Genomic DNA, 25,561 nt, shown 5'->3' with positions numbered 1-25,561 from the left:
CCAAGGACTACTTTTATTTGTTTTAAGCTACTCTAAAGGAAATTCTAAAGGAAAAAAGGTAGGAAGATTTATCTATAAACTTTGATTTAAGGGGAGAGGATTGTTACACAGATCATAGTTTCTTTGATACATATATTTCAATTTACGGGAGGAGGATTATTGTATGTATCAATCATTTTTAGCGGTGGTGATGATCATAAGTCTGATTTGGCAGATCATTCATGTGAAAAGAAGTTGACAATAATGGAAATGGCGATGGCATTGTAGAGACAATTTTAAAAATTGATAACATGAATTTTAAGTACCTTATATTATCACATTTACATGTTTATTTGCATTAAATCACTCATATTTGCATGTTATCAAGCTTAAAATGATTAAATCTATTTTTACAATGATTTTCTGAATTTTCTACATTTTTTGGGATTTTTCTAACAATTAGATTCTATAAGAATATAATATTTGCGACAAAATATAATTTTTCTGGAATAGTTTGGCATTAAATTTGGAAAGATATAATTTTTGAGTCAAAATATATATTTATACGTATTTTTGGCATTTTATTTTATTTAATTTGAAATTTTACGTTTTTTGGCTTTTTTATGACGTAGGGTGACGTGGCGCGCAGACACGCCGCCACGTCAGCATTGAGAAAGAGATTTTTTCTTTGTTTTTGTCCTTTTGTCATGTACACGTGGCATGGAATGCGAAAAGCTACGGAATACAAAAAGCCACAGAATATGAAAAGCCATGGAATACGAAAAGCCACAAAATACCAAGTGCTTTGACTTCTTAACAGACACGAAACCGATGACATTGATGAGGAGAGAGAAGAAATTAAAGGCTAAGATTGCTTCAACTTCCAACGGCCATAACTTTTGATCTTCCCCTCCTCTTTCTATCCATACCCTCTTATCTATAAATAGAGACCTGGATCATTGTAAAAATCATCTTGAACTTGCTTCCTACTTTTGTGGGCTGATTGCAAGATAGTGAGTTTTGAGATCCATCAAGAGTGTTCTTGGTGTCTTGGATGTGTGGGAAGAGACATAAGAGAAAAGGGGGAGCTGACCGGCACTCGCAAATCGCCATAATCTTGGCAAAATGTAAGGATCTAAGGTAAGTGTCTTCGCCTTACGGTGTTTCTCTCCCAACATCATCGTTATCATAGTTATAGTTTTTATCAACGTTTCATTTATCACTTCACTTACGTCCCCATTCTCTTGTCTGTCTACCCTTGCCATCGTATCACTCCACATCCAACCACTATCCTCGTTCATACTGTCGTTCATCATCATGTCCGTCACAATCACTTACTCTTTTATTTAAATTAAATGACATATAAATTAAGTACTTCTTACTCGATATCACTAGTTCATATCCTTGAATCATGTTTCTGTCGATCCTCTCATTGATCATCACTAGTTTAAGAAAGTAATTCCTTAATCACGTTCCTTGTGGAGACGATCCGTACTCATCACTAACTAAATATTTTCAAGTACGATTAAATATATTTTTATTGAATAATCTCAATCACCAACGACAAATTTTAACCCTAAAATTGAGATTATCAATAATGCTCCAAGAACTTTATATAAGGAGAGAGTTGTAAATATTAGTAAGTTTAGATGGTCGGGTTGATTGTAAATAGAGAGGCATGATTAGGGAATGACATTTGCCATTTTACTTTTTGGTAGGGTTAACAAATGAAATTTAGTTTTTTTTTCTCCGTCCCTCCTAACTCACCTACAGGTCTCACCATTCATTTCTTGTCTTCAGAATGTTCAGCTTGTTTATTGATTGTTTAAGAATGTTTAGTGTATCTTATTAATTCTTTCATGGAGACTTATTCAATTTTTACTTTATGTTATATGTCATAGGAACATTTGAATGTAGGCAAATGAGTTAATCGTTGAATTTAACTAAATGAGCATTTTTAAAATGATGCTCAATACACTGTTCTGAATTTTGCAATGAGCAGAGCAGAGTTTATCTCTTCTCTATGAACCAATCGCCAATGGATACTCCAAGTGGCAACGTGTGCGTTGACTTGGCAGTAGAGTCATCGTCAGAGGATGTTCAGGAAACCCTCTACCGTTGGTTGGGACTTCACGTACCAAACGCAAAGGGAAGGCAAAAATATTGAGATATTTCACGGAGGTTGGGTAAGGCATGTGGGTGTGTCTTTTATGCCACGACCAAAAAGTTGACCCATAGCGGAATAGGTCAAAGCAGCGACAAGACGGGTCGACAAACATATTCTAGAGGCACTTGCAGTCCAATCATGGTAGAATACATAGTAAGCTCAAGGGCACTAATCCCGATCAACAGACAATAGCTGTCGCGCACGGGCAATGTGGTTTAGTCTCAAAGACGTTAGAAAAGATGAAGGAGAACATAGCGCGCTTTTTTGTGTCAAGGACTCCCTATGGGCCATCCTGGACAATGAGGGGTTCACGACTTTGTGGATGTACACTGTTGAGATGACAGTTGACCCCCCAAGTTCGAAGACAATAAAGGCTGCAACACGTAAGCTATATCGGGTCATGAAGGGGAGGCTCATAGAGTTATTAGCAAATGTCCCCAAGGTCTCATTGAAAGCGGATGTGTGGACTGCTGAGAATTTGTGTGGTCGTCTCGGCATTATGGTTCATTGGGTGAAAAACCGTTGGAAAATATGTGAATGTGTGCTTGCTATATGTGAGCTAGTGGGGAAACACAATGTTAAGAATATGAGCACAATAGTGCTCCAAGCGTTGGATGACTTCGGGTTGAAGACAAAGGTCGGCGACAACCCATCACGCTTCATTGTGTGTCATATTACTTTATTACAAAGCTAACCTTTCGTAATTGTAGGTTGACTCTATCACTAACGGACAACGCATCAAGCAATAGGCGGATGATATCATTGCTCGTGAAGGAGCTCAAGTTGGTGGATGACTATTTCACAATGAACCGACATGTTCCATGTGTTGCCCACGTGCTGAACATCATTGTTCAAGCTGCATTGAAGTTGTTGCATATATCAGTGAATACACATCCTTCTAGGATTACAAACAGCTGCATAGAAAATGTAGTACATGATAATGCATACAACGCTAACACAGATGATTTGGATGCCATGCGTGGGCCGCGGCAAATCATGCAGAAATGATTATTCATGGCAGTGCCCTTGTCTTGGGGGATGCGGTTGCCCTTCTAAGAAACTTAGTGACAAGCATCCAAGCATCGACTCAATGATGCCAATAGTACGTGAAGACGTGCAAAGACATGCAAAAGAATCACAACCAAATCCCATTAGAATGCCCAACAAAGTGGAACAGTACGCATGACATATTACATGTCGCATTGGAGAAGCGAGATGTAGTCGATTTTATGGCTTTACAAATCTTGCCCATAGCAGATAGGGACATGAGATTCTCACATGACTAGTGGGAAATGTTGGCCGACTTCCGCGACATACTAGGGCCATTTTACCGGACGACAAACTATGTCAGTGGCTCAAAGACAGTGAGAGTTGTGGAAGTCCTTTGCATTTTTTAAGGCGCTACTGAAACATATTGATACAGTCTTGCATAAGTTTGATATTTCAAACAATCTTCACGCCGGGAAGAAAGATGACCTCTGGTCAAATTGCATCTATCCAATAAGCTTGTAAGAGCATGAAGTGTAAGATGTTGAAGTATGAGTAAATTATTTTGAAGAATCATGCGATGACAATAGCAGCCATTCTCAACCCTTTCAACAAAGGATCATCACTCGATCCTAGCGTTAGTCATGATGCATTGACATTTGTCCGCCGACTTATGCCCCTACATAGCGATCAAGATATAGTTGGTAATGATCCTGAGGACGATGATTGGCTCACTGAACTCATTGATGGTGTAGCACTAGTTAGGGAGAAGGAACGATGGGTACTGACTCCAACGAAGGAATTGGAAACTTATCTCCAATCAACGAATAGAAAGTACATGGAGAAAACACTATGATGGTGGGCACACAGAGGCTCATGAACTTACCCTCATCTATCTACCCTTGCACAAGAGTTTCTTTCAGTATGTGCGACTAGTTCCCTAGTGCCCTAGTAGAGCATTTATTCTACGCATGATGTGCAGTCATCACTTTCAAGAGGGCATGTCTTACTGCTCAAAGCATTGAGCTCCTAGTTGTAGTGAAGTGTTGGTTACGTGCCGAGAATGCTCAACTGTGTGATGGAGATAGTGTGAATGACTTTTCTGACAATAACGAATAGTATAAGGTATTACTATTTTGTATTTATGTCTTTATTTATTTGTGTCTTTTCAATATTTTAAAGTTAGTCTCTGAATTGCAACTCGATTTGACAATTTTTAGCAGGTATGCCAGTGTTCTCTCGCAATCACAATTCTTGTTTTTCCCGCAATCAAAAACCTCGTCAGTGGATTTTTCCTCATTATTTTCTTTTCACCTTCATCTTGCACTTTATGTCATTTCTGCTTTGATTAATTATTTAATTTAGATATTTGATTTATCTTAGTTTCAAGATTCCTTCACTATGTGCTTTAAGTCTACTCCTCCAGAACCATGGAACTGGAACATTACTTGTTTCCTTTATGGTGTTTGGGAGTTTTTGCGAGATATGGGATCCACTTTCCTGTTAGGTGAGTAAGATTTCTATATTTTTAATAATGGAATAATTCTTCAACTTTCCATTGTCATGTGTATTTTACCTGTCTTTTCTCTTGCATGTGCGTGTAGGCTACGTGTAAATATTTCTTTCACTATCTAGCCGTTGTATCAGCTAACGTTGAATCTACTTCTCTTCTGTTCCTTCATTCTACCTTGACCCTCTTTTTCTCTATCATATCTATCATCTCGTCTGTTCCACACTCACTCGCAATGGATGATTCTCAACAAATGGTACCCTTTCCGGTAGGCATCAATCGGATACTGCTAAAATGATGTACGCTAGCAGTATCCATATTGGCTATCGAAGCCTGTAAATCATCCAAAATCTGACACGCACATTGATTATGTTAATGGTAACAAACATAGTGGCCATATGTCATGTTATATGTATGCATTATCCAATAATCTATATTGGATAGGCTTTATGGGTTTTCCAATGTCATCAAGATAATGCACAAAGTCCTTAACATTATTGATGTCCAATGATCATTTTTGCAATCGGTATCTTCACGGTGACACCCTAATGCCATCAACTTTGCTGCTAAAGGTTTTATTCCCTAATGCCATCAACTTTGCTGCTAAAGGTTTTATTCCCTAATGGACTACGGATTCCTCTTCCTCTCGTACTCTCTACCCTCCCTCTAAAATTTCCTCCTTGTCAATTTCCTAATGGTTGGTGATCTTTAATTAACTTGGTCGAAAGTCGTCATCCAATCCTTCAGAGCAGAAAATTATGTAGGTCATTTAAATCATTATAAATTAACTCGCATGAGTGGGATCTGATCATGAACTGGAATATTTAGATTATATTTCAAGTCAATTCGCAAAGCCAACTAGTTGGAAATTTATCCAAGATATTCTTTTGATTTTTATTATGGATCATTTCACCCCCTTATATCTTGGAGAATTCCATCATGATCACCCAGATCTCAAGTTCGTCATTGTGATTTTTTATGGAAGTATATGTGGGCTCCAAGACACACTCACATTCCACATATGTTTCAATATTTTTTTGGCGACAATCATTTATAATTTTCCTCAGGAACGTATTACTCGTGTATGGTTTTCATGGTTGTTACAGCAACTATTTTTGTCATTTTATGGTTTACATTACTTTTCAGTAACCCAATCAGTAACTTACTTTTTTTCAGTTTTCTAGAGTTGTCGTCCTTGAAGATAGGTGGACAGCATTTTCACAGTTTTTCTCCCGGTGCATTTCTTGATGAGTGAAAATAGCATTTGAAGCAGTTTTGAAAAATACTGGTGCTCCAGGCTGAAGTTCCTTCAGGAAAGTCTTTGGCAAAATGGCTAAAACTACTAAAACAATTACAAAAATTTGTGAAATTTTGATTATATGGTGTGCTTGATTTCGGCATAGGTTTAAGTTGAATTTTTTGAAAAATCTCTACCAATCCGGCATATGTTTTGATGTGAACATACTACGTCATACTTTTAAATGTATACTTTACAAAATTGTTTCAAAATAACCAGGTAAAAATCAAATTTAAACTCATAGTAATACATGTCCCAATCCTTTGCTTTAGGTTCACCAAGTTTCAAAATTATTTTAATGTTAATTAATGTCGGGATGGGTCCCTGAATTTTTCATAATTTGTCTGGAAATTAATTGAATTTTAAATAATTTTTAATTGGAAAATAGACCAACTTATCAAGAAAATAGGATATTACAGTAATATCTACAGTTAGTGGCATAATTTTTTAAATTTCCTGTGGTATTTACTGGGGAAAATTTAGAGGAGGTCAGAAAAATTGAGGCATATAACTCCAATTATTTATAGGCAGCATCGGTTTGCAAGCGCAAAAAAAACATTGACTTCTGAAAATGACAGAAAATCAAAACGTTTAAAAATAAGTATTTAGAAATAATGTCACGGTCGTCATTCCTGACGGTTTTTCTGTCGTTTCACGCGTCCTGGGCACCACGTCACTGTCACGTCACCGTCATGCCCCATTCATCCTCCGTCACCATCATATAACCCTAAAACCGTCATCGTCACCGTCACGATGACATGTCACATGACGGATGACGCTTGCCGAACCCTAGTAGATATGGGCTTCCTTTGAGTAAGTATAATGTTTTTTTTTAAAATAAAAATCTATAAAATAATGTGGATACATCTTAATATGATAAAATGAATTATTTAATTCCATGATGTTGATGCATATTTTTTCTCCTCATAAATTTCTCCAAAAGTCACGTCTTATTACACCACAACAATGAAATATAGATTCCAGTATTTGTTTTTATAGTTGAGTTTTTTGTTTTGAGCCAATTTAAGAGTATAATATTTATATTTTTCTAGTTCTAGGACTAGTATGTAGCTCTATGGATAGATTCAGTTATTTTATTTTTCATTATCAAGAAAAAATCACAAAAAATTGTATTGAGAGCATTAGTAATCAGTAATTACCTTTTTTCATTACTTATTCACTCATTTAGTAAGATATATCTTTTAATTTAAAATTCAAAAAATTATGGTTATATAACAAATGAGATCACCATGACATACAGCTATGAAAGGATTGCTTGGGTTTATGAAAGGAATTCTTGGATTTCTCACTCCGCACCTGAATTTGTGTCTTTACTTTGTAACATATTTCATTTGTAAGGCTAGTTGTCTTTATTATTTATGTAATATACACTATATATAATATTATAACTTCCAATAGTTCATGTTACCTTGGATCGAAATAATTTTCCACACACTGAGTTTGATCCATTTCCTTCTTATAAATTAGAAATTTTGATTGTGCGAATGTTATAATAGAAAAAATCTGTTAACTTATTTTAGACTGGTTTTGTCGATTCTTTTGGGCTGGAATACCCTGAAACTCTGTCACTATTTCAAATACAACTGGTACATTTCCTATTTTGATTCCACCACCTTTACCGGTGGACATCATTTTAGACCCAATCCAATGAGGTTTTGCGAGAAATTGAAAAAAAATTGAAAGGTGCAAGTTTACGGGATGGAGTGAAAGAATAACCACGAATAAATATTGAATAATAAATAATTAACTAATGTAACTTTTTCTAACTTTTTATTTTTAATCTAACTATAGTACTTTGTGTGTAATTTATTATTTATTATTTATTTCATTTATATTCATATTCTAAAAAATAAATCACAATCTTAGACCCTTGGAACATTATGTTATTTCTCTTTTTTCCTATCCTAAATAACTAAATAAAAGTGGAATGGGGTTCTTAGATGATGGTTTTATATATATATATATATTGAATTTAATCCCAATTTTTTATTTCTCATAAAAAAATATTTAAAATAAATTGACTCAACTATTGGAAAAATCAATATCCTTACCAACATCCAATATGGACATCCAACCCCTAAAACAAAGGCAAACACCAATATCGGGATACATAACAATGTCAGATACTGGTATCATAGCAACTGATATCCCATATTGACTTCCAATATATAAATATCATTACAGGTGGATATTGGATTTCTCTCTTTAGATATCTGGTTCAGCATCCGTTTAGATATCTACATCCAAAATCAGCATTGGGACATGCATCCACCGATAGCTATGCAATGGCAGGCCTTCATCTCACATGCCTTATTTGTAGCCTTTCTAGATGTGGATAAATGATTGAGTGACATTACTTACCTTTTGAAATCCTTTAGTAAAGGATTGACACTAAAGTTGCAAGTGCGTGTAAATTAATAGATTCAGGCTGAAGAGTATAAGAGACAAAATGATCAGATGTTTTGGGACTATTCATATTGATATCGTCCGGTGCCATCAGAAAATTTATCTATTTATTATTTGATAAGGCGCTTCCTATGGAGAGGATCCGGGCCAGAACAAAGGGGAGCCTTGTGATGGTAGCACGGGATAAGGTATATCGTCCTGTAAAGAGAGGCGGTCTGGGGGTCCTACACATGCAGAGTATGAACATGGCCCTTCTAACCAAATGGGTGGAGAGAATAATGAATCCACGAGAGGATCTGGTCATCAATTTATTGTGTGGCATCTATGGTAGGGGACTGAATTGGGACAGAATGGCAAACCCATATCATGGAGCATCCCCGTTCTGGCAAGGGCTGAGGCAGGTTTTTCCAAGAGTACAAGGTTTTTTCTCGGCCAAGTTGGTCGATGGGACGGCATTCTGATATTGGAGAGATGCATGGTCACCACGGGGTATTTTTTTGTGAGATATTCCCCCGATTGTATGCTTTTGCCCAGGAGCAAGATGCCCATGTGTGTAACTGCTGGGAGGGCCTGTAGAACCCAATCATACATGGGGCCTTATCTGACCAGCATGTGTCCGAGCTCATAGATATGCAGCAATCCCTACTACAGTTACAACCAAAGGATGGAGAAAAGGACAGGTGGGTGTGGACAAATGGCCCCTTCTCGGTTCAAAAGGCTTATACAATGATCCGATAGGGGCAAGAGGAAGACAGGGCATTAGTCAGCGCATGTAGGTTCATATGGCGCCAAAGAGTCCCATTGAAGGTGAGATTTTTTGGATGGCTGCTAGTAAGGAAAAAAATAATGACAAGAGTCTTTCGCAAAAGGCTATACCCAGATACTTCATCACAATGCGTACTATGTATGAATGGGGAGGAAGATTGCAACCATGTTTTCTTTGAATGCTCCTTTGCTCGCACGGTTTGGGCCAGCCAGCCACTTTTAAGGTTGAAGGTGACATCTGAATTGGCTTTTTGGGACTAGGCATAGAATTGCGCAGGTAGAGGAAACAAGGACGGTGGCAGAGCTCTAGCGGTGTTGTGGGCCATCTGGCTGCATAGAAACAAAGTGTTGTTTCGAGGAAGAAGGGCTTCTACAGATGGAGCAATACATGAAGCAGAAGGAATTATGGCAGCATGGTCCCCCCAAGCGACGGGAGGTGCAGGGAGATATTGAAGATGACTGAAAGGATGGTATTGGGCCTCTATGGTTCAAATGGGAAGTTCACCAATTCCTCGGGTGTTCATCCCTTGTTATAGTTCATATATATATATATATATATATTTGATATTATGACCAATTGAACTTGTAAAATTGATTGAAAATCACCCAATCTCAGAAAAAACTGAAATTCTGATATACCATTTTCATTGTCTGTATTTCCCATTAATTCTGGAATTCATTCTTCAGAATAAAACGAATATATTGCTCCAAATATATTCAATTTAAGATCACATAGTTGAATTTTCAGGTTTTTACAAATTTAAAGTTTTACTGTCCAAATCTGATATTTTTTGTGCGTTCAAACTTTAAATTTCATATAATAAAATTAACTATGACAAAGAATAAACTAAAAATGAATGGAGCGCAAAGTATGTAGTAGCCAACAGGATTGACTGCTGAAAGAGAGTCCCACAGGGTTATTCAAAGATTTATATTGAAACAGCAATTCTACTGGGTTACCCAAATCCCACTGGGTGATTTGGAGGCCTGCCTGGTTAATAAAGTATTATCTACCTTGTGACACGCAGTTCTAGATTTTTACTGACACTTTACTTTGTTGATTAGTTTTATGGCTAAGTTAATTTTAAGTCAAACTAATTAGGTATTGTATTAATCCCTAATTTTCCTTTGTGATCCAAGCAACAGATACCCAGGTTTCCTACTTTGGGACTATTTTGTGCTGATATCATCTGACGTCACCAGACAATCTATCCAATTGTGTTATAATGCCGTAGCCGTTCCTAATAAAATTCATAGAAATCCACCCCATCTCAAAAAAAACTTTTCAGTCCTTGTAGTTCACCCCAAAATATTTTTTCCGGTATTCATTCTTCAATATGACACAAATATCGATTAGAAGTCCAGAGAATTGAAATTTTTGGTTTTTTTAACAATTTAGATAGCATCGATAAATGTGTTGGCAGATAATGTGGGGCAAAAATCGTGGAAAAAAGAAAAATGACAGATACACAACATATCTAGAAACCAACTCACTTTCCTTAAGACTAAATATTTGATTATTAAATATGTAACAATCGGAAAATAACTCATGAATGAAGAGCGAGACAAGAGATATGTGACTACTGGAAGCATTGCCCTATTCGGATGACAAAAAAAAAAAAATAATCAGTCCTCTCTCCACTCATATCGGCATACGGCATTGCAGCACATATAGAAAATAGTCATGGGTTCATCTGCTGATCGAATTTGCATCTGCCTGAAATATGCTTCCCCACCCTGGCATCTTGGACAAGTCACTGCATTAAAAGATGATCAATGAAACAACTTATCTTTCCAGATCATTGGAGATGGTGAAAAAATCAACACATCAATCAAATTAAGATAATTCCTTGAATTCATCGGAGAAGTTACAATGATATTTATCGACATAATTAGATCAAGAAGGTATAATTTCTCAAAGAAATTATTCACAATGAGCAAGATAAATTGGCTTTTGATTGAATCTGCACATACAACGGAACAAACTGACTTTTCCAGAAGACTTCTAACGCTGAAAATGTGCTTAAACACACGACAAGGTTTTTCCCACAAGATCTTAACATGTTTTGTAAGAAAAAAATTCTGCAGAAGACTTAAAATCGCAGGTGAGTAAAATTGAAACAAAAGACACCTTATGAAGCATAAAGAAATGAAAATGAAATCTGGTTCAATTTCATGGAAAATGTGGAAATTAAATGATTAAAAATCTATCCAGAACTGAACTCGAAAAATTTGCAGTCGCTCACAATAGCTCTAAGCCCACACCATAACAAAGAAACCTTCCACATTGAATCAAAACTTCACAAAGAGTGCAACGTCGTGATCTCATTCATTCACAATCACTCTTTTATAAGCCCCAAAGAATTCAAATTTCATGAGTGATTAGACAATAAAATAGAGATCCGGGTCTCACCTTGGGTTTTGGGAGCAGATCTCATGGCCTCCTCCCAACTGAATATCGGCTCGACCTCCTTCTTCTTAGGCAAACTCTGCTTCTTCACAATCTGAAACCCACCATGGAATTAAAAAAACCCACTTCTAAAAGAAAAAAAACAGAAAAAAACGAAAAAAAAACATGAGAAAAGAAGGAAAACGAGAATCTTTGTTGAACGTAGATTGATATATAACCTTGTTGTTGATGGGGTAAACGTAGGGGCACGTCGGGCAGAAGAGCCTCGACTTCTTGCCAGACCTGGCCGGCTCGTACTGAAGAAGCATTGCACAGGTTGGACAGAATTCCATGGCCGACGGGAAGAAATTTCTCTCCCTAGAACTGTATATGACGATTTAATCAGATTATGATCAATCAAAAACATAAAATACTATTTTTTCTTATTTTCAGGAAATTCAAATTGTAATTACAATTTTTAATAATTAGAAAACAGTTTAGTTTTTTGGTTTAGATGTAGTGAAGTAAAATTTCAAGGAAAAAAAACAATGCATAATTTTATGTATAAAAGTAGCATTCCATTCTTTTTCTAATAGATATGACATGATGGTGCAGGTTCAATATCATTCTTTTTCTGATTTTGGATAAATACCCATTATTTTTCAGGTTTATTTCAAAATAATTTTTATTCTTTTCATGGGTTCGTCCCAATTTAACTAGTGTGATTCATGATTCTCTCATGCATCATAATAATATGATGATTTTACAAACTAAATCTGTCTACCTGTCAAGTAATCTTATTGTTGATGAATACTTTCTGGATCTACATGTTCGTGATATATGCACATTTGTTCCAATTGAGCTTAATGAGACAAAAAAATTAACCATTATGGAAGCTATTTGAGGCTAAGAGAAGTTTGTAAATTGAAAATATCAAAGTGGGTATAGAGAGGAGTAGTGTCATTATGGAAGTTGTCAATATGAACTCGCATATTAGGCAATATAATCACGGAACAAATATTAATTAGAATTTGAGAGATGGGAATTTCAGAGAAATTTCCCACGCAAAATATGTGTAAAATCAAATAATCATTGCAGCTGAGAGAAACAAATTAGGATTGGACAGTAATCAAACAGTCTCATTAGATAAATATGTAATGCCATATTAACGTATGTACTGCCTTATAATTACAGAATTATAAATGTATCAATCAGACGAGAAAGGTTAATGTTAACATAATAGGGGATAATAAATTGAAACTAAATAGCCGTTAAATGAAGAGGCAAATCCGCAAAGATGCCATCCATCCAGCCGTCCTTTTCAGATCCAACGGTGTAAATTCTCTGTCTGGATATGGATGGCTAGATCCGTAAATACCCCGGTTGAGATCGCAACCGAAGACCCCAAGCGATGGCCGTCGATCCGCAAATGAAAGGCCAGGATTAACTGAGGTGATACGCTCTGGCGCGGCCATAAATATCTATCTTCTTCCCTCCCTGCAGACTGTCTTCTAGGTTCTTCCGATCTCTAGAGAAGATTTCTTCATCATTTTCAATCCGAGGCGGTAATCAGCGATTTAGATTGGACGGTAGATTGATTGTTCGCGGATCGGAAGCCAGCTTGTTTGCTCTTGATTTTCTCTTGCCATGGCGAAGTTGTACGTTCAGGCGTCGCCGCCGCCGGATCTGAACAAGAATACGGAGTGGTTCATGTATCCAGGCGTCTGGACTACCTACATCCTGATCTTGTTTTTTTGCTGGATCACGGTACTGTGCGTGTCCGGTTGCTCCCCAGGGATGGCTTGGACGATCGTCAATCTCGCACATTTTGCTGTAAGAGCGGATTCGGCTTTCCTGTGTTGCTTTCGCACTGTTGTCCGGATCCGTGTTTCTCTATTTGGTTTGTCGATTATTGATGTTGCTTATGATGTTTTAAGATTAAGGATGACTTGGTTTAGAATTATTAGAAGACATGTGATACGAGGATCGGTCAATCAGATGCATGAAATAAAGGAGTTTCCGGTTTAGTGTTATGTCCTCAGTCGGTCGTAATCCATATATTATGGTTTAATGGCTTTTGTAACCTTGAGAAATTTGATCTGAAGACGTTGCTTGGTCATTTAACGGACTTTAAATTTTGCGAGTTCGTCTGTATGAAGGATATAAGCCTTATTCATTTGTCAAAATAAACTTTTTTTCAACTCTTCAACCGCTTAAAAAATCAACTGTTTAACTGTAGTAGTCAAAATGTTTGTGAACGTGATGTGTTGTGAAATTTCCGACTTTGATCTGCATGATCACGACATAGTGCGGATTACACGTCTCTCAGACTTATTTGCTATTACAGAACGATAACTTTTTAATTTTTCAAAGTATGGTTCTTGATTTGGTCACCCTTTATTTCGTTTTTCATATTTTCACTCACATCATGTTGCTGGAACTCCTTGCACTTTACGAAATATATTAGTCATGTCGTCATGGGCGTGCCGTATTGCAAAGTATGAATTTTCAACTTTTCTTTTGATTTTCTTCTGGTTCTTTATCTAACCTTCAGTTCATTTTTGTTGCCTTGCAATCGCACAAAGGCCGAATTTTTCTCTTGAAGACATTTCTGTATTAAAGCTCGTCACTAAAAACTAAGTTTATGATGTTCCTGTGCCCTGTAAGTTTTACTGCGTTACCTTCTACGGAGGATTGTTTGAAGATCAAATTTACCAATTTTATTTATCGATTGGGGGCTCTTATTGTGCATCACTCTCTCAGCAGGTTTTGGTTATTTCATATGACAAGGTCCATTTATTGTTTGTTTTGGCACCGTTCGTATCATTTGGTGTTTTGGTGCCAAAGTAGAATACCTTTTGGTTGTATCAATCCAAAATTATACTGGAATAGTTACTGTATGCCACTGGGCGAGCGCTACTATTTACAACTTCTCTTGTCTTGTTAAGAACTCGTTTAATCTTTTCTTAAATATAACTTGATCTATATTTCGATTTTAAGAACCCCAGTTGCTACTACTTTGATTAACAGTTCTATGCCCTTACCTGAAATTGCTCTGTCCGTGTTTATTCTACAAATTATTGGTGGCTGATGGGTTCCGGATTTGACAATAGGTTGTCAACTTTTCAGACTCAAATTTTCAGCAAATATTCAATTGTCTTTTTTAAAACCTATCTAGTTGAGGTATCGTATTCCCGTTTTATTCTTTAAAAAAATTGTATTCGCTTTTTTCATGAGACAAAGGTTTTGTTGATGTTTTATTATACGTTGTCAAGCTGGTGTAGGGTTTTTTGTAACGGGATGCATATCAAGAAAAAAAACTTGTTGATTCATCATTTATTAAGAAAACCAATGCACATTGAGGACGAGATTATTGAGTTCAGAATATTTTTTTCAAGTTCATCTATACAATATATGTTTTCCCCCTTGAAGTCGTTAAATTAAGACTCGAAAAATCAAAGATATAGGCATAGTCAAGCGATTTGTCTGAGAATTTTCAGTGGTTGAATTTGAACTACTGGAATCGCAGGAGAGGTCCGGTAAAACAATCAATATCCATTATATTGTACTTTTGTATTCCATGAACAGATTTATTGCATCGACGTGTTCATTTGAATCTTGAGACTCTGGCTAGGTCTCCTTCAATGGAAAGTACACCAGAGCCCTTTCTTCTATTTCTTCCGTAGCCATTAAGGGTTATGGTCTACAATAACCTCATGAAATGACACAAGAAAACTGTGCATCTGTATCCTTTTTTTTCTTATCATGGAGACGTGTTTGAATTCCTGATACTACTCTACACCCTTCGAGGGTGTCCTCGTCACTTGATCCCCTTATGGGCGATTTGGCCATTTCACGTCTAGGGCAATTTTTCTCTTAAAAGAGCAGTCTCACTTTAGGAGGGCGGCTAACAAAGTGGAATCATGAGTCTTTTATTTTAAACTTCGTACTCCTCTCCCTCTTCATCTTGGACCATCCTTGTCTACCGCTGGAAATAGGCAGACTTCAATTAATTGGTATCTAAGCCATTGTTGCTCAAAATGCCATAGATGTGTCCCACCTACATGCCTGACTCCAAGGCTAAGGCTACAGTTGACGCCCCTGCGATCAGAGGCAAATATCTCCTGGGACGTCAATCAGCTCTGGTATGGGGTACAAAGCGGGGAAAGCCTCCATACAATCCCTCGATGGCTGTGTGGTTGAACTTCACTTGATGATGGAACAGATACTATTGTTTCTGTCATTGGGCTTACCGACACTTATAGCTACTTGCACCTCTGAGGGAAGTGAAAGCTCATTTGGGCTGGCCCCAGCTATTGCAAACAATCTCCAACTCTACTGACATATTCACGTCTTCTGCCTATGCTGCCGGGTAGCTGCTGGAGCTGCATTTTCTGGATCCTTAGACTTTCCTGCCATGTCACTACTGCTCTGGATAGACACAGAGCCACTCTCACCTTCCATTGCTGCTGTCTCCTGATAGGATCCCCAGAACTCGTGAGGGCATTCTCGTCATGTTTGGTTTTATGTTCCTTTAAATAGCCCAGCCTGGAAGTTGATATTGAGTGGTTCTTCTCCCTCCCCTCCTCTCATCTTGTCCAAGCTCCATCTGCTACTATGATCCCCGTCCTCGTGATCGTCTCTCCCTCACCGCGTCTTCAGGCGGCTCGTCCTGGGCCGATCCCTACCCCTCTGCTCGGCCTTCCCCCTACTATTCCCGTTCTCCTCTTCAACCCGGGAACTCTCTTTATCCTCAAATTACATCGGAGACTATACGATCTTAGCGGGATCGTATCATCTCCATTTGGCCATTGCCTCAAGACGGTTCTATGAAACAGCCTGCCCAAAGGGGAAGCCATTCCCATGACTGCTGTTGTGACTTGTAGCTTAGTTGCTGCTGTGGTGCTTGCAGTGCAGAACTCCACCATTGTGTGTGGCCGCCTGTGGTGTTGTCGCAAGAAATCTGGCCTATTAGGACGAGTAATTCCTGACTATCTGCTGTTGACATCTGCTTCCATTGACATCTGCCTTTGGGGGGGGGGGGTGATACAAACCTTGATATTGGCTTGTATCAGAAAGAGGTTAGAGGGCGAGGCGAGGTAGATGTTCCCGGGGTAGGAGAGTCGAAATGGGAATGATAGAAGAGGTTGAACTGGGATCAACCAGAGACGAGCCGCCTGGTGACACGGTGATGGGGATTGTCGGAGTCTAGAAGGGAACCGAACGGCAGAGGTAGGGATCGGATTGGAGGAGAGCCGGCTGAAGATCCAGTGAGACGATCACGGGGATAAAGGATAGTTGGACGGTCAAGGGGACGGGACTGAGACAGGGAGGATCGAGATAGTGAGCCAAGGGGCTGATCTTACCTTAATTCTTGTCTGCCCTCTTCAAGGGAGGGCTAAACATTTATAACAGAAGGATGCAGTCTACCCTAAACATGAAATGACTAAAATGCCCCTAGTGGGCTAAAATTCCTAAGATACCCTTTGGGGGTAGAGGATCGTACCAGGGGGCAGTCGCAATGGCTCCATTGACATCTGCTGGCGGTGTCTCTGTGAGCAGAAATCATGAACCGTAGTGTCTCAAACTTCTTTGAGGTTGGCCTGTAGATCTGACCAGGTCTAAACCAATGGCCTGTCATAACCAGAGGAAAGGAAGCCGCTTTTAGTGTGATTTTCATGTTAATAGAGCAGCTGTCCCTATAGGAAAGTAGAAACAGTTGGTGGAAGCCCGGTTAAATAAAAATCATCTTAGACACGAAATGACCAAATCCCCCTAATGAGCTAAAGTGACAAAGATACCCTTGGGATTATATGATTGTACCAGTTCCCCTTTTAACTCTCGTGCGTGATAGTCTTACACAGTCTAAATTTTAATTTCAAGGTTGTGCAGTATTTTAAGAAGTTTTGTGGTCTGTTATTTATGGCAGCATCTTGACCTTTAGCATTTTTTTCAGGTAACGTATTACTTTTTCCACTGGATGAAAGGTACACCCTTTGCTGAGGACCAGGGAATTTACAATGCGTTGACTTGGTGGGAACAGGTGGACAACGGCAAACAGTTGACTCGTAATAGAAAGTTTCTGACTGTTGTCCCTGTTGTACTGTGAGTATACTACCCTTTTGTCTTTCATTTCTTCAATGCAAACTGGAGTATTACTTTGGTTACTTTAATTAACAATTATAGAGTTTAGTTTTTATTCAATGATGCATTATCATCTGCTAGATCTGGTTCCCATTATTAGTGCATTTTGATTCTTAAACTTACTGTGTGATTATGACATTATCTGTGTTTTTTAAAATACTATTTCTGCGGTAGCATTATGTTGATTTCTTTCGTGATTTCAGTTCTATAAATTTTCATTTTTTCTGGTATGTTTTTTGTTGATGATTAATGACTTCTTCTCATAAATGGTCAACCATTTCAGTCTTCTACCTTCCTCCCCTAGTTTTTTTGTCTTTTCATAATGCAGAATATTCCCTCTTTTACCTCCATTCTAACAACCCAAAGCTGCTTCTCTGCGCTTTTATGTCAAAATGTTCTCTCTTCTCTTTACATCCATCAATTTGTGCATACATTTAATCTCTCCCTTCATCTCTCTCTCTATACTTCGACTAAGATTATGTCATCTTCCTCCCTTGTACTTTCTTTTTTCGATTGACCCATATACCTATTTTTGTCTCTCTCCATCTCATACTCTACATCGCTTTAGGTGTATGATTACTGCATTTTTCCTTTCTTTCTACCTGTTACTCTACTATTCTTCTCTCATCATCTCTTCCCGGCCTTTTGGGCCTGCGAGACGCGATCCCAATGTTACCATGAGACGGTGTCCTTGGACCCTCCTCGTCTAAGAGAGCGGCATCATTCGGGACAGTCTATCTCTCTCCCTCTTTCACTCTCTCTCTGCCTTGAGCTATCTCTCCCTACCTTCTTTCTCTCTCTCTCTCTCTCTTGTAGCCTCTCATGTTTAATTCTACCAATATCCCTATCTCTAGCTCTCTATCTCTCTCTCTAAGACATGCATCTCCGGAAGTCGCATTATCCCAGACCAAAGTACCGAGTCGTCTGAGCCGGGCTATCCCATCTGGGTTGCATTTATGTAACCTCTTATTTATCTCCCCCTACACCAACCAATTCAGATTTTTACTTGTCTTTCTCCTCACATATCCGCATATATATACAAGTCTTTCTCCATCCATCTTCCCTCCCTTTCTTTCCAAAAAAAAACCAACATAGTCATCATCAACATCATCATCTCTCCTTAGTCTCTTTTAATCAAATCCAAGGAGCCATTTTCTCTCCCAGCTGCTGGATCACTCAGTCGTTTCCCGCCGTTCCATCGGCAGGTACCTGATTGCCTCCCACACCACGGACTACAAACAGCCAATGCTCTTCCTCAACACTCTCGCCGTCGCCGTGCTCGTCATTGCCAAATTCCCCACGATGCACAAGGTCCGCATCTTTGGAATCAACGCCGATAATTGACCGCATTGACTGGCCCCAAGGTCAACACTGCCTGTACAGGTTAGCACCGAGAAAAAAAGCACAAATTTCTTTAATACTACGACTTTCCTCCCCATTTTTGTTAATAAGCAAAATCTGCCCTAGTCTGCTTTCGTTGCCACATCAGAAATCTAATAATTATAATGTATGGAAATTCAATGATCATGTCATATATGATCAAAACTAGGGTATATTGAGCTCTCTTTCTCTGTCTTTCATCAGTGCTGAACTTAGATGTCATGACTTATGGGATCCGCATTTAAAAATTAGAGAAATTCTATGCCACTAAGGTTCTTGGTCACTTCCTGAAAAATTGATGTTGATGTTGACTGACAGTTAGCCAGTGACGTCGTTGTCGTCACCATTAACATCATCGTCGACTGGGTAGGTTGACTTTGAAGCTAATGGGGATGATTTTTAGCTAGAATATATTTAAGTTGATAGTTGAGGTTGATGGATAGTGTGAATTGTATGTGATTCCTCTTCATCATCAATGCCAACTGTCAGAGGTGACCTCGTCCAGACTCTTTGAGACTTTAATCAATTAATTCAGTGATAATTATAGGAGATATACTTTTCATTAACTCTAATTTTAGGAGAGTTGAATTCATATGGATCAAGGATAAATAACTAGCCCCAATTATCGTGCCCTTCTTTTTAGCCTTTTGATAAATAACATAATCATTGCCCAAAATGCTTCAAAAAATGTAGTTATTCACAATTCAGTACTCTTTGAATCTGCAAATGTCTTAAATTGATTCCACTTAAAAATTCATTAGAGCATTTCATTAGAAATACAAATGATTGTATCCCTGAAGTCAAGGAGAGTTAATCTTGATATCATGAACACATGACATTCATTTATGCATAAATTTTGGGCAGTCTACTCCAAAGGGTTAATAATAAAATATATGCGCATAATGATTCAAAAAACAAATATCATAAATGAAAGCGTGCTAATGATTAGGAAAAAATATCACAAATATCATAATTTTGCACAGTTCAGTTTTAATAAATGTTATTTTGAGTTAACACTCATTTATAGAAAGATATCGGCTAATATTGATGCATAAATGATGACACGATGCTCATAAGCACATAAAAATGAATGTTATTGCATTTATATTTAACATGTTGTGAGCGGTCAATTTTGATGCTTAATTTTTTATATCTTAAAGAGGGACACGTTTTGCATTTAAACATATTTCTTATGTTCATGGATGAAACTAGGCCATTTTATCCTCCAACCTAGAAAATGAAACACAGAAAAATGAATAGCTTTGCGTCAAACTCACGGCGCGAGTCAAAAAATTTTTTCTGAGCCTAACATGTACAATGATACATATCTAATAGATCGTACTGTCCATATTAGTGTAGATCGCACAAATATTGCTTGTTCATAAAATATTAAAATGCAATTAATCCAAATTTCAATCAGTTCAATCATTACATATTTGGTTAATATAGAATCCCTTGACTTTAGGACAAATAGTGAATCAAGCTGTATTTGGATAGAGATAAAGGCTATATATCCTCATATAATTCCCATAAATGGCAAGCTAGTAACACACATTTGGGTTTCAATTATTGATCCTTATGGACAAAATTTTCAAACAACCAAAAAGCCTCTGTGGAGGGCAGGGTGTTTGAGGCAAGGGTGGGACAAATATTTTATTTGACCATCACTCTGATGGAATGATATGGCAATGCTAATTAAATGCATGGTCTGAGTGGCTAAGATACATGCATACTTATGGTGAAAGTGGCAGTGCTGAGACAAAGTCTAGTTCTGGTGGTAGATATTAACAGCTCTGGGAACATCACTGCACTAGTAAGGCCAGTCTTGAGTCTTCATGAGGCAGGATGAAGAAATATTTGCCAAAGGGCCGAGGGGGAGGTAGGTGGGAGGGAATAAGGGGGAAGGGGGAGGGGGTGGAGTTTGGGAATAGCCACTTCAGTCTTGATTTAGCAAAAAACCTAAGTGTAGACTCGAAGATTGGTCTGGTACTTTGTGTGATCATGGACCAGTTGGGTCATGTTTTGGTCCAGTCTTGTTCCAGTCAGGTTGACTTAGTCAATTTTATGGTCACACTACAAAATTGAATATAATTGTGTATACGTTTTTAAATAGATAAAGAGAAAAAATAAATATTAAAAGATAAACCTAGAATAAGCTCGTGGAACCAGTTCGATAATCAAACAAATTAGGTATAATTTCCAATTAAAGGAATGATTTATTGTAAAATAATATCCCCTCACATATTGAATGTATACACAATTATATTACTGTTCATATTGTTTCATTTAAGCTAAAACTGTTTGGAATCCCATGATCAAAGAGTGATACATTGTATACAAAACACAGCCATCCATCAACAAGATGTCTCTAGTGTCCCAATTGTAAGGAATACTTGCATGACTGAAATATGACTAACCATGTTGACAGTTATAAAACCCTCCAGATATTTACACTTCAATTCCGTAAAATATTTTTTTAAAGATCACCCACTTTCCCTCACTGTCTCCCCAAAAATGGTTTTGAGGTCTACCATCTTCATCATATGATAAAAGATTAAATAGTGCTATTATTTCCATATATTTTGATCGAATTAAAACATATACTAGGATATGAATGATAATTGTACATATTTAAAGAGGAGTAATCATCGTAGTAAGATTGAAACATAATTGAGTCATTATTGTGCATATTATTGGACTTGATTTTAAACATTGCCCTCGAATAATAATGAATATGATCCTTGTTGTTAATGAATTCTAACCTTCGGAACCTTTTTCAGGTAGCTTTGGCCTATTCAGCTATGTGGGGCATTGGTCATAGCCGAAATTCGTCGAGGGGCAAGTGAGGGGGAGAAGGCAGATCTTACATGTGATGCATATGCTCTGATACTGTCTAAGTCTTCATTCCATGAAGAACAAATGCAAAAAGAGTCGAGTCGTTCCTTCTTCATATGTATCTTTACTCTGCTCTGTCGCGCTGCTCATAAATTTGTGCCTTGTTCTTGCAGAACGTTTCTTTGACTTCGTAACGTTCTTTGACGCTCCTAAACGCTCCGTCGCGCCCGCTCACTCGCGCCTTTGATAGTTGTTGCCTAAGAACCCGATAATTTCCCCCGTATGGAGATGTGGAATACATGATTGATTTCCTGGCCATGAGATTCCATCATGAATGATTAGATACACAATGAACTTCCTAAGCACTTGTTTTGAACAACGTTCAGAGTGGATTATACAAAGTCAGCCATCTGCCAACATTTTTGACATCAAACCATGCTGTTAAACATTGATAGTGTGCATACATTAATGTGGTTTCGAGTATGGAACTTATACATGCATTGGATGAAGTTTAGAATATCTACCCTCGTGGATATAGAGATATTTATGTTTGACAATAAATTTGGATCAAATCATTAACTCAGAACTGTATAATTTTATCAAATTTTATCAAACATGTACTCTAAAATTGGTTGTGAATGTCTAGCTCAATTGAGCACATTGGAATAAAAAATGTGATAGTCCATGTGCACTTATTCTTCTTGTATTTACATACCGAAACTGAAATTAAAATTTATATTAATTAAATACAAAACATAAATTCATTCTCTATTATACTTTTAATGAATTAATTGCATAAGAATTTCTAAGTATTTTTAAGTCAATTTTTCACGGAGCGAATCAGCTCTCTTTTATAAGAATTTCAAAATAATGGGAAAATCATAACTCAGACAATTTAAAAATAAAAGGTTACCACTAAAATACTTTCTCCCCAATTCTCTCTCATCTAGGAATATTAAATTTTACTGTCAAAGTCTAAACAAACGTTTCTGAGGCATTGTTTCTTAGTCTTTGTCTCTCTCTTTGTGGAAATCATACGATAACGAGTGAGAGAGAAACCTTGACCTCAGAAGAAATATGCAGATGAGTTTTGAGTTTTCGTTCAACAGAAAAAAATATTTCTTTTGTAATAATGAATCCGTATGATATGGAACTTTGTTTTAGTTGTTGTAGTTTAAGACAAATTACAACAAAAAAAATACATTTTGGGAATTGTGCTGTGGACAACTAGTGTTAAGATCATTATCTAGATATTTGAGATAATTATATTTGATTTTTTAATACAAAGATCCTTACTTAAACAAAATTTCTACAGCAAGATTCATTTGTTCTGGAAAACTCTTATTTTGCAACGAGAAATAAAGCAAACAAGATATAGAATTACAGTACATCACTATCTTATTTGTATATGAGATATTTGTCCCAATCAGTGTAACTTGTGATAGGGGGAAAATGTAAGGGAAAATTCTCTAGGGATGGAATATGAAGCCAAGAATGTGGCGAGGCATGATATCTGGATGATATAACTATATCTTGTATTTTCTCTCATATTTCTTATAAAAATTTTGAAGCATTGTCAATTCATTCCTCATGAATATTCAAAAGGGGAGGTGACAAAATAGAAATCATTACAAGAGGAGAATCTAGCTGAGGCCATGGTTGTGTGAGAGCTTGAAGTTGTGGAATCATAGGTGGCAGAGGCAAAGGAGCCACATCTCCGTACCGTAAATCAATATCATTTTGGTTTTTATGAATTATATTATTTCACTTATTCAAATGAATAAGGTCTTAGTGCGTAAGACCATTCACAGGGCTCTAGGGAAAAGAGATTACCCACAATTAGAATTATATTATTTCATTTACATCCTATATCCTTCTCTACATGACATTATTCATAGAATTACTAGATAATATCTATTTTTTATCTATCTTGTTTCCATACCTAATCCAGTCCCTCCTAGATTTACCATTGCATTTACAACTGGTCAATGGCCTCATAAACTTTCCATCCATTTAAAATTTTCAAAGTCCTCATAAACTCTCGAATAAAATTTTCAAAGTTTACCCAAATTTGATCCTATATTTTAACCACATCATCCACACCCCATAAGGTTTCCCATCTCACATATAAACCAGCAGATCAGTGGCCTAATAAATGTTATGTCCATTTTAATTCATATTAATCGTGCTCAAATTTAAGTTGTAAGATGTTCATTAGAAATAAAGTTCTTGACTTCGATGAAGTCAAGCAAGCTTACAATGAAAATGCACATATTACATGCAGAGATATATTTTACTTACGAATACAGAAAATAAATGATGGTATGTATTAAAGCTCCTATGCATAGTCATTAAATAATTTGTAAATGATGCGTCAACATCATACTTTATGAACCTTATTAACCTAGAAAGTGATTAATCATCTCCTAGTGGCATTTGGTCTTCCAATATTCACTTAGAAAGGTTACTAAGCATTGACTTAATTTTTTGACTCACATGATTTGACCTATAATCCTTCGTGCGAATGTTTATCTCCAGTTTTTTTCTAAATAGTTGATAAAAAAAAGTCCATTTCTTCATATCCAGTGACAACCAATCTAACAAACTACACTCTAGTAAATCCAAAAATTTTCACTAAACCGAGATTAATAATTCCAGTCAGTCCCACCTACACATTTGCATGAGTTCACACTACTCTTTTGAACTCTCACAGCAACACTAGTACTAAACTCTATCCATGCATTAGTTTTCATATAAGCCCAACAAAGCTTTGAATAATATGTTTTCGGAGTGACACTTTTAGTTCTCTTGACTCTCTTATGGATTAAATCACTCATGAGTGAAGTTGCTTTTGTCAAAGTTAAGTGGGCCCCATTAGAAATACTAGTAAACTACATAGTGTATATATATTGCATGATCGTCCAGGACAGGGACAAACGATGGGTATTGTTCAGATCGTCCGGGTCGTAGATGATGGATGGGACAGGAGGATCTTCGTCCTGTCCGACATCCGGAATCAGTGCAGGGACGCGGACGGGATGATTTTTTTCGTCCAAGATCCCTGGACGGGATGGTTTTTTCATCTGAGTGGACGAAAACCATCCCGTCCGTTCGTCACGGGACAAATTTCCATCCCGGTTTTTGTCCAATCTTGCAGACGGAATGATTTTTTTGTCCTGCGACGAAAAAACCATCCCGGCCGCATCCCTGCACTGTAATGACAGGACAGTACGCAGATTGTCACTTACTACATCCCAATAATTAGAAGTTCATCCAAGTTGTCCTGTCCAGAGTTCGTCCCATCCCTAATATTTTCTTCCAGTTACCGTCCCGTCCAAGACATTCTCATCCTGTTCCATGACAGGGATGAACAAGTGCATTATCCCACTGGGAATTTGACACGATGCACAACACGTGCTGAATTCCAGGTGGAGCTCTCAGGCAGATACATGACTCTCTCAGGACGCAGAAACCGTCCCATCCGCCATCCGAGGCCCCGAACGGGATGGTTATTTCATTGACGGACGACTCTTCGTCTCGTCAATTGTGCGAACTTGCATGATCGCCCAGGATGGGGATGAAGGACCGGATGGGATGAAGATAATCCCGTCCTATGTCCCAATTTTCAGAAGTTTGTCGGAATAGTCCCATCCAGAGTACGTCCCATCCCTAATATTTTCT

The 25,561-nt window shown here is 37.5% G+C and overlaps 2 protein-coding genes across 2 annotated transcripts; one reads left to right on the top strand and one right to left on the bottom strand.

The window, feature by feature from the left end:
- Positions 1–10,609: 10,609 nt before the first annotated feature.
- LOC144714969 (uncharacterized) lies at positions 10,610–11,921 on the bottom strand. The gene is made up of 3 exons (XM_078589799.1): positions 11,761–11,921; positions 11,546–11,636; positions 10,610–10,889 (listed from the first exon to the last, which is right to left on the bottom strand). The coding sequence occupies exons 1-3, from the start codon at positions 11,872–11,874 to the stop codon at positions 10,759–10,761; spliced, it is 336 nt and encodes a 111-aa protein (XP_078445925.1). The 5' UTR covers positions 11,875–11,921; the 3' UTR covers positions 10,610–10,758.
- A 1,108-nt stretch (positions 11,922–13,029) lies between these two features.
- Positions 13,030–19,243, top strand: LOC144714932 (ORMDL family protein). The gene is made up of 3 exons (XM_078589746.1): positions 13,030–13,354; positions 17,478–17,626; positions 18,871–19,243. The coding sequence occupies exons 1-3, from the start codon at positions 13,169–13,171 to the stop codon at positions 19,007–19,009; spliced, it is 474 nt and encodes a 157-aa protein (XP_078445872.1). The 5' UTR covers positions 13,030–13,168; the 3' UTR covers positions 19,010–19,243.
- Positions 19,244–25,561: the final 6,318 nt, after the last annotated feature.

This window comes from Wolffia australiana, chromosome 18 (assembly GCF_029677425.1).
Source record: "Wolffia australiana isolate 7733 chromosome 18, ASM2967742v1".
Taxonomy (NCBI): Eukaryota; Viridiplantae; Streptophyta; class Magnoliopsida; order Alismatales; family Araceae; genus Wolffia; species Wolffia australiana.
Note: the sequence above shows the minus strand (reverse complement) of the source record. Positions and strands in the feature narration are given on the sequence as shown.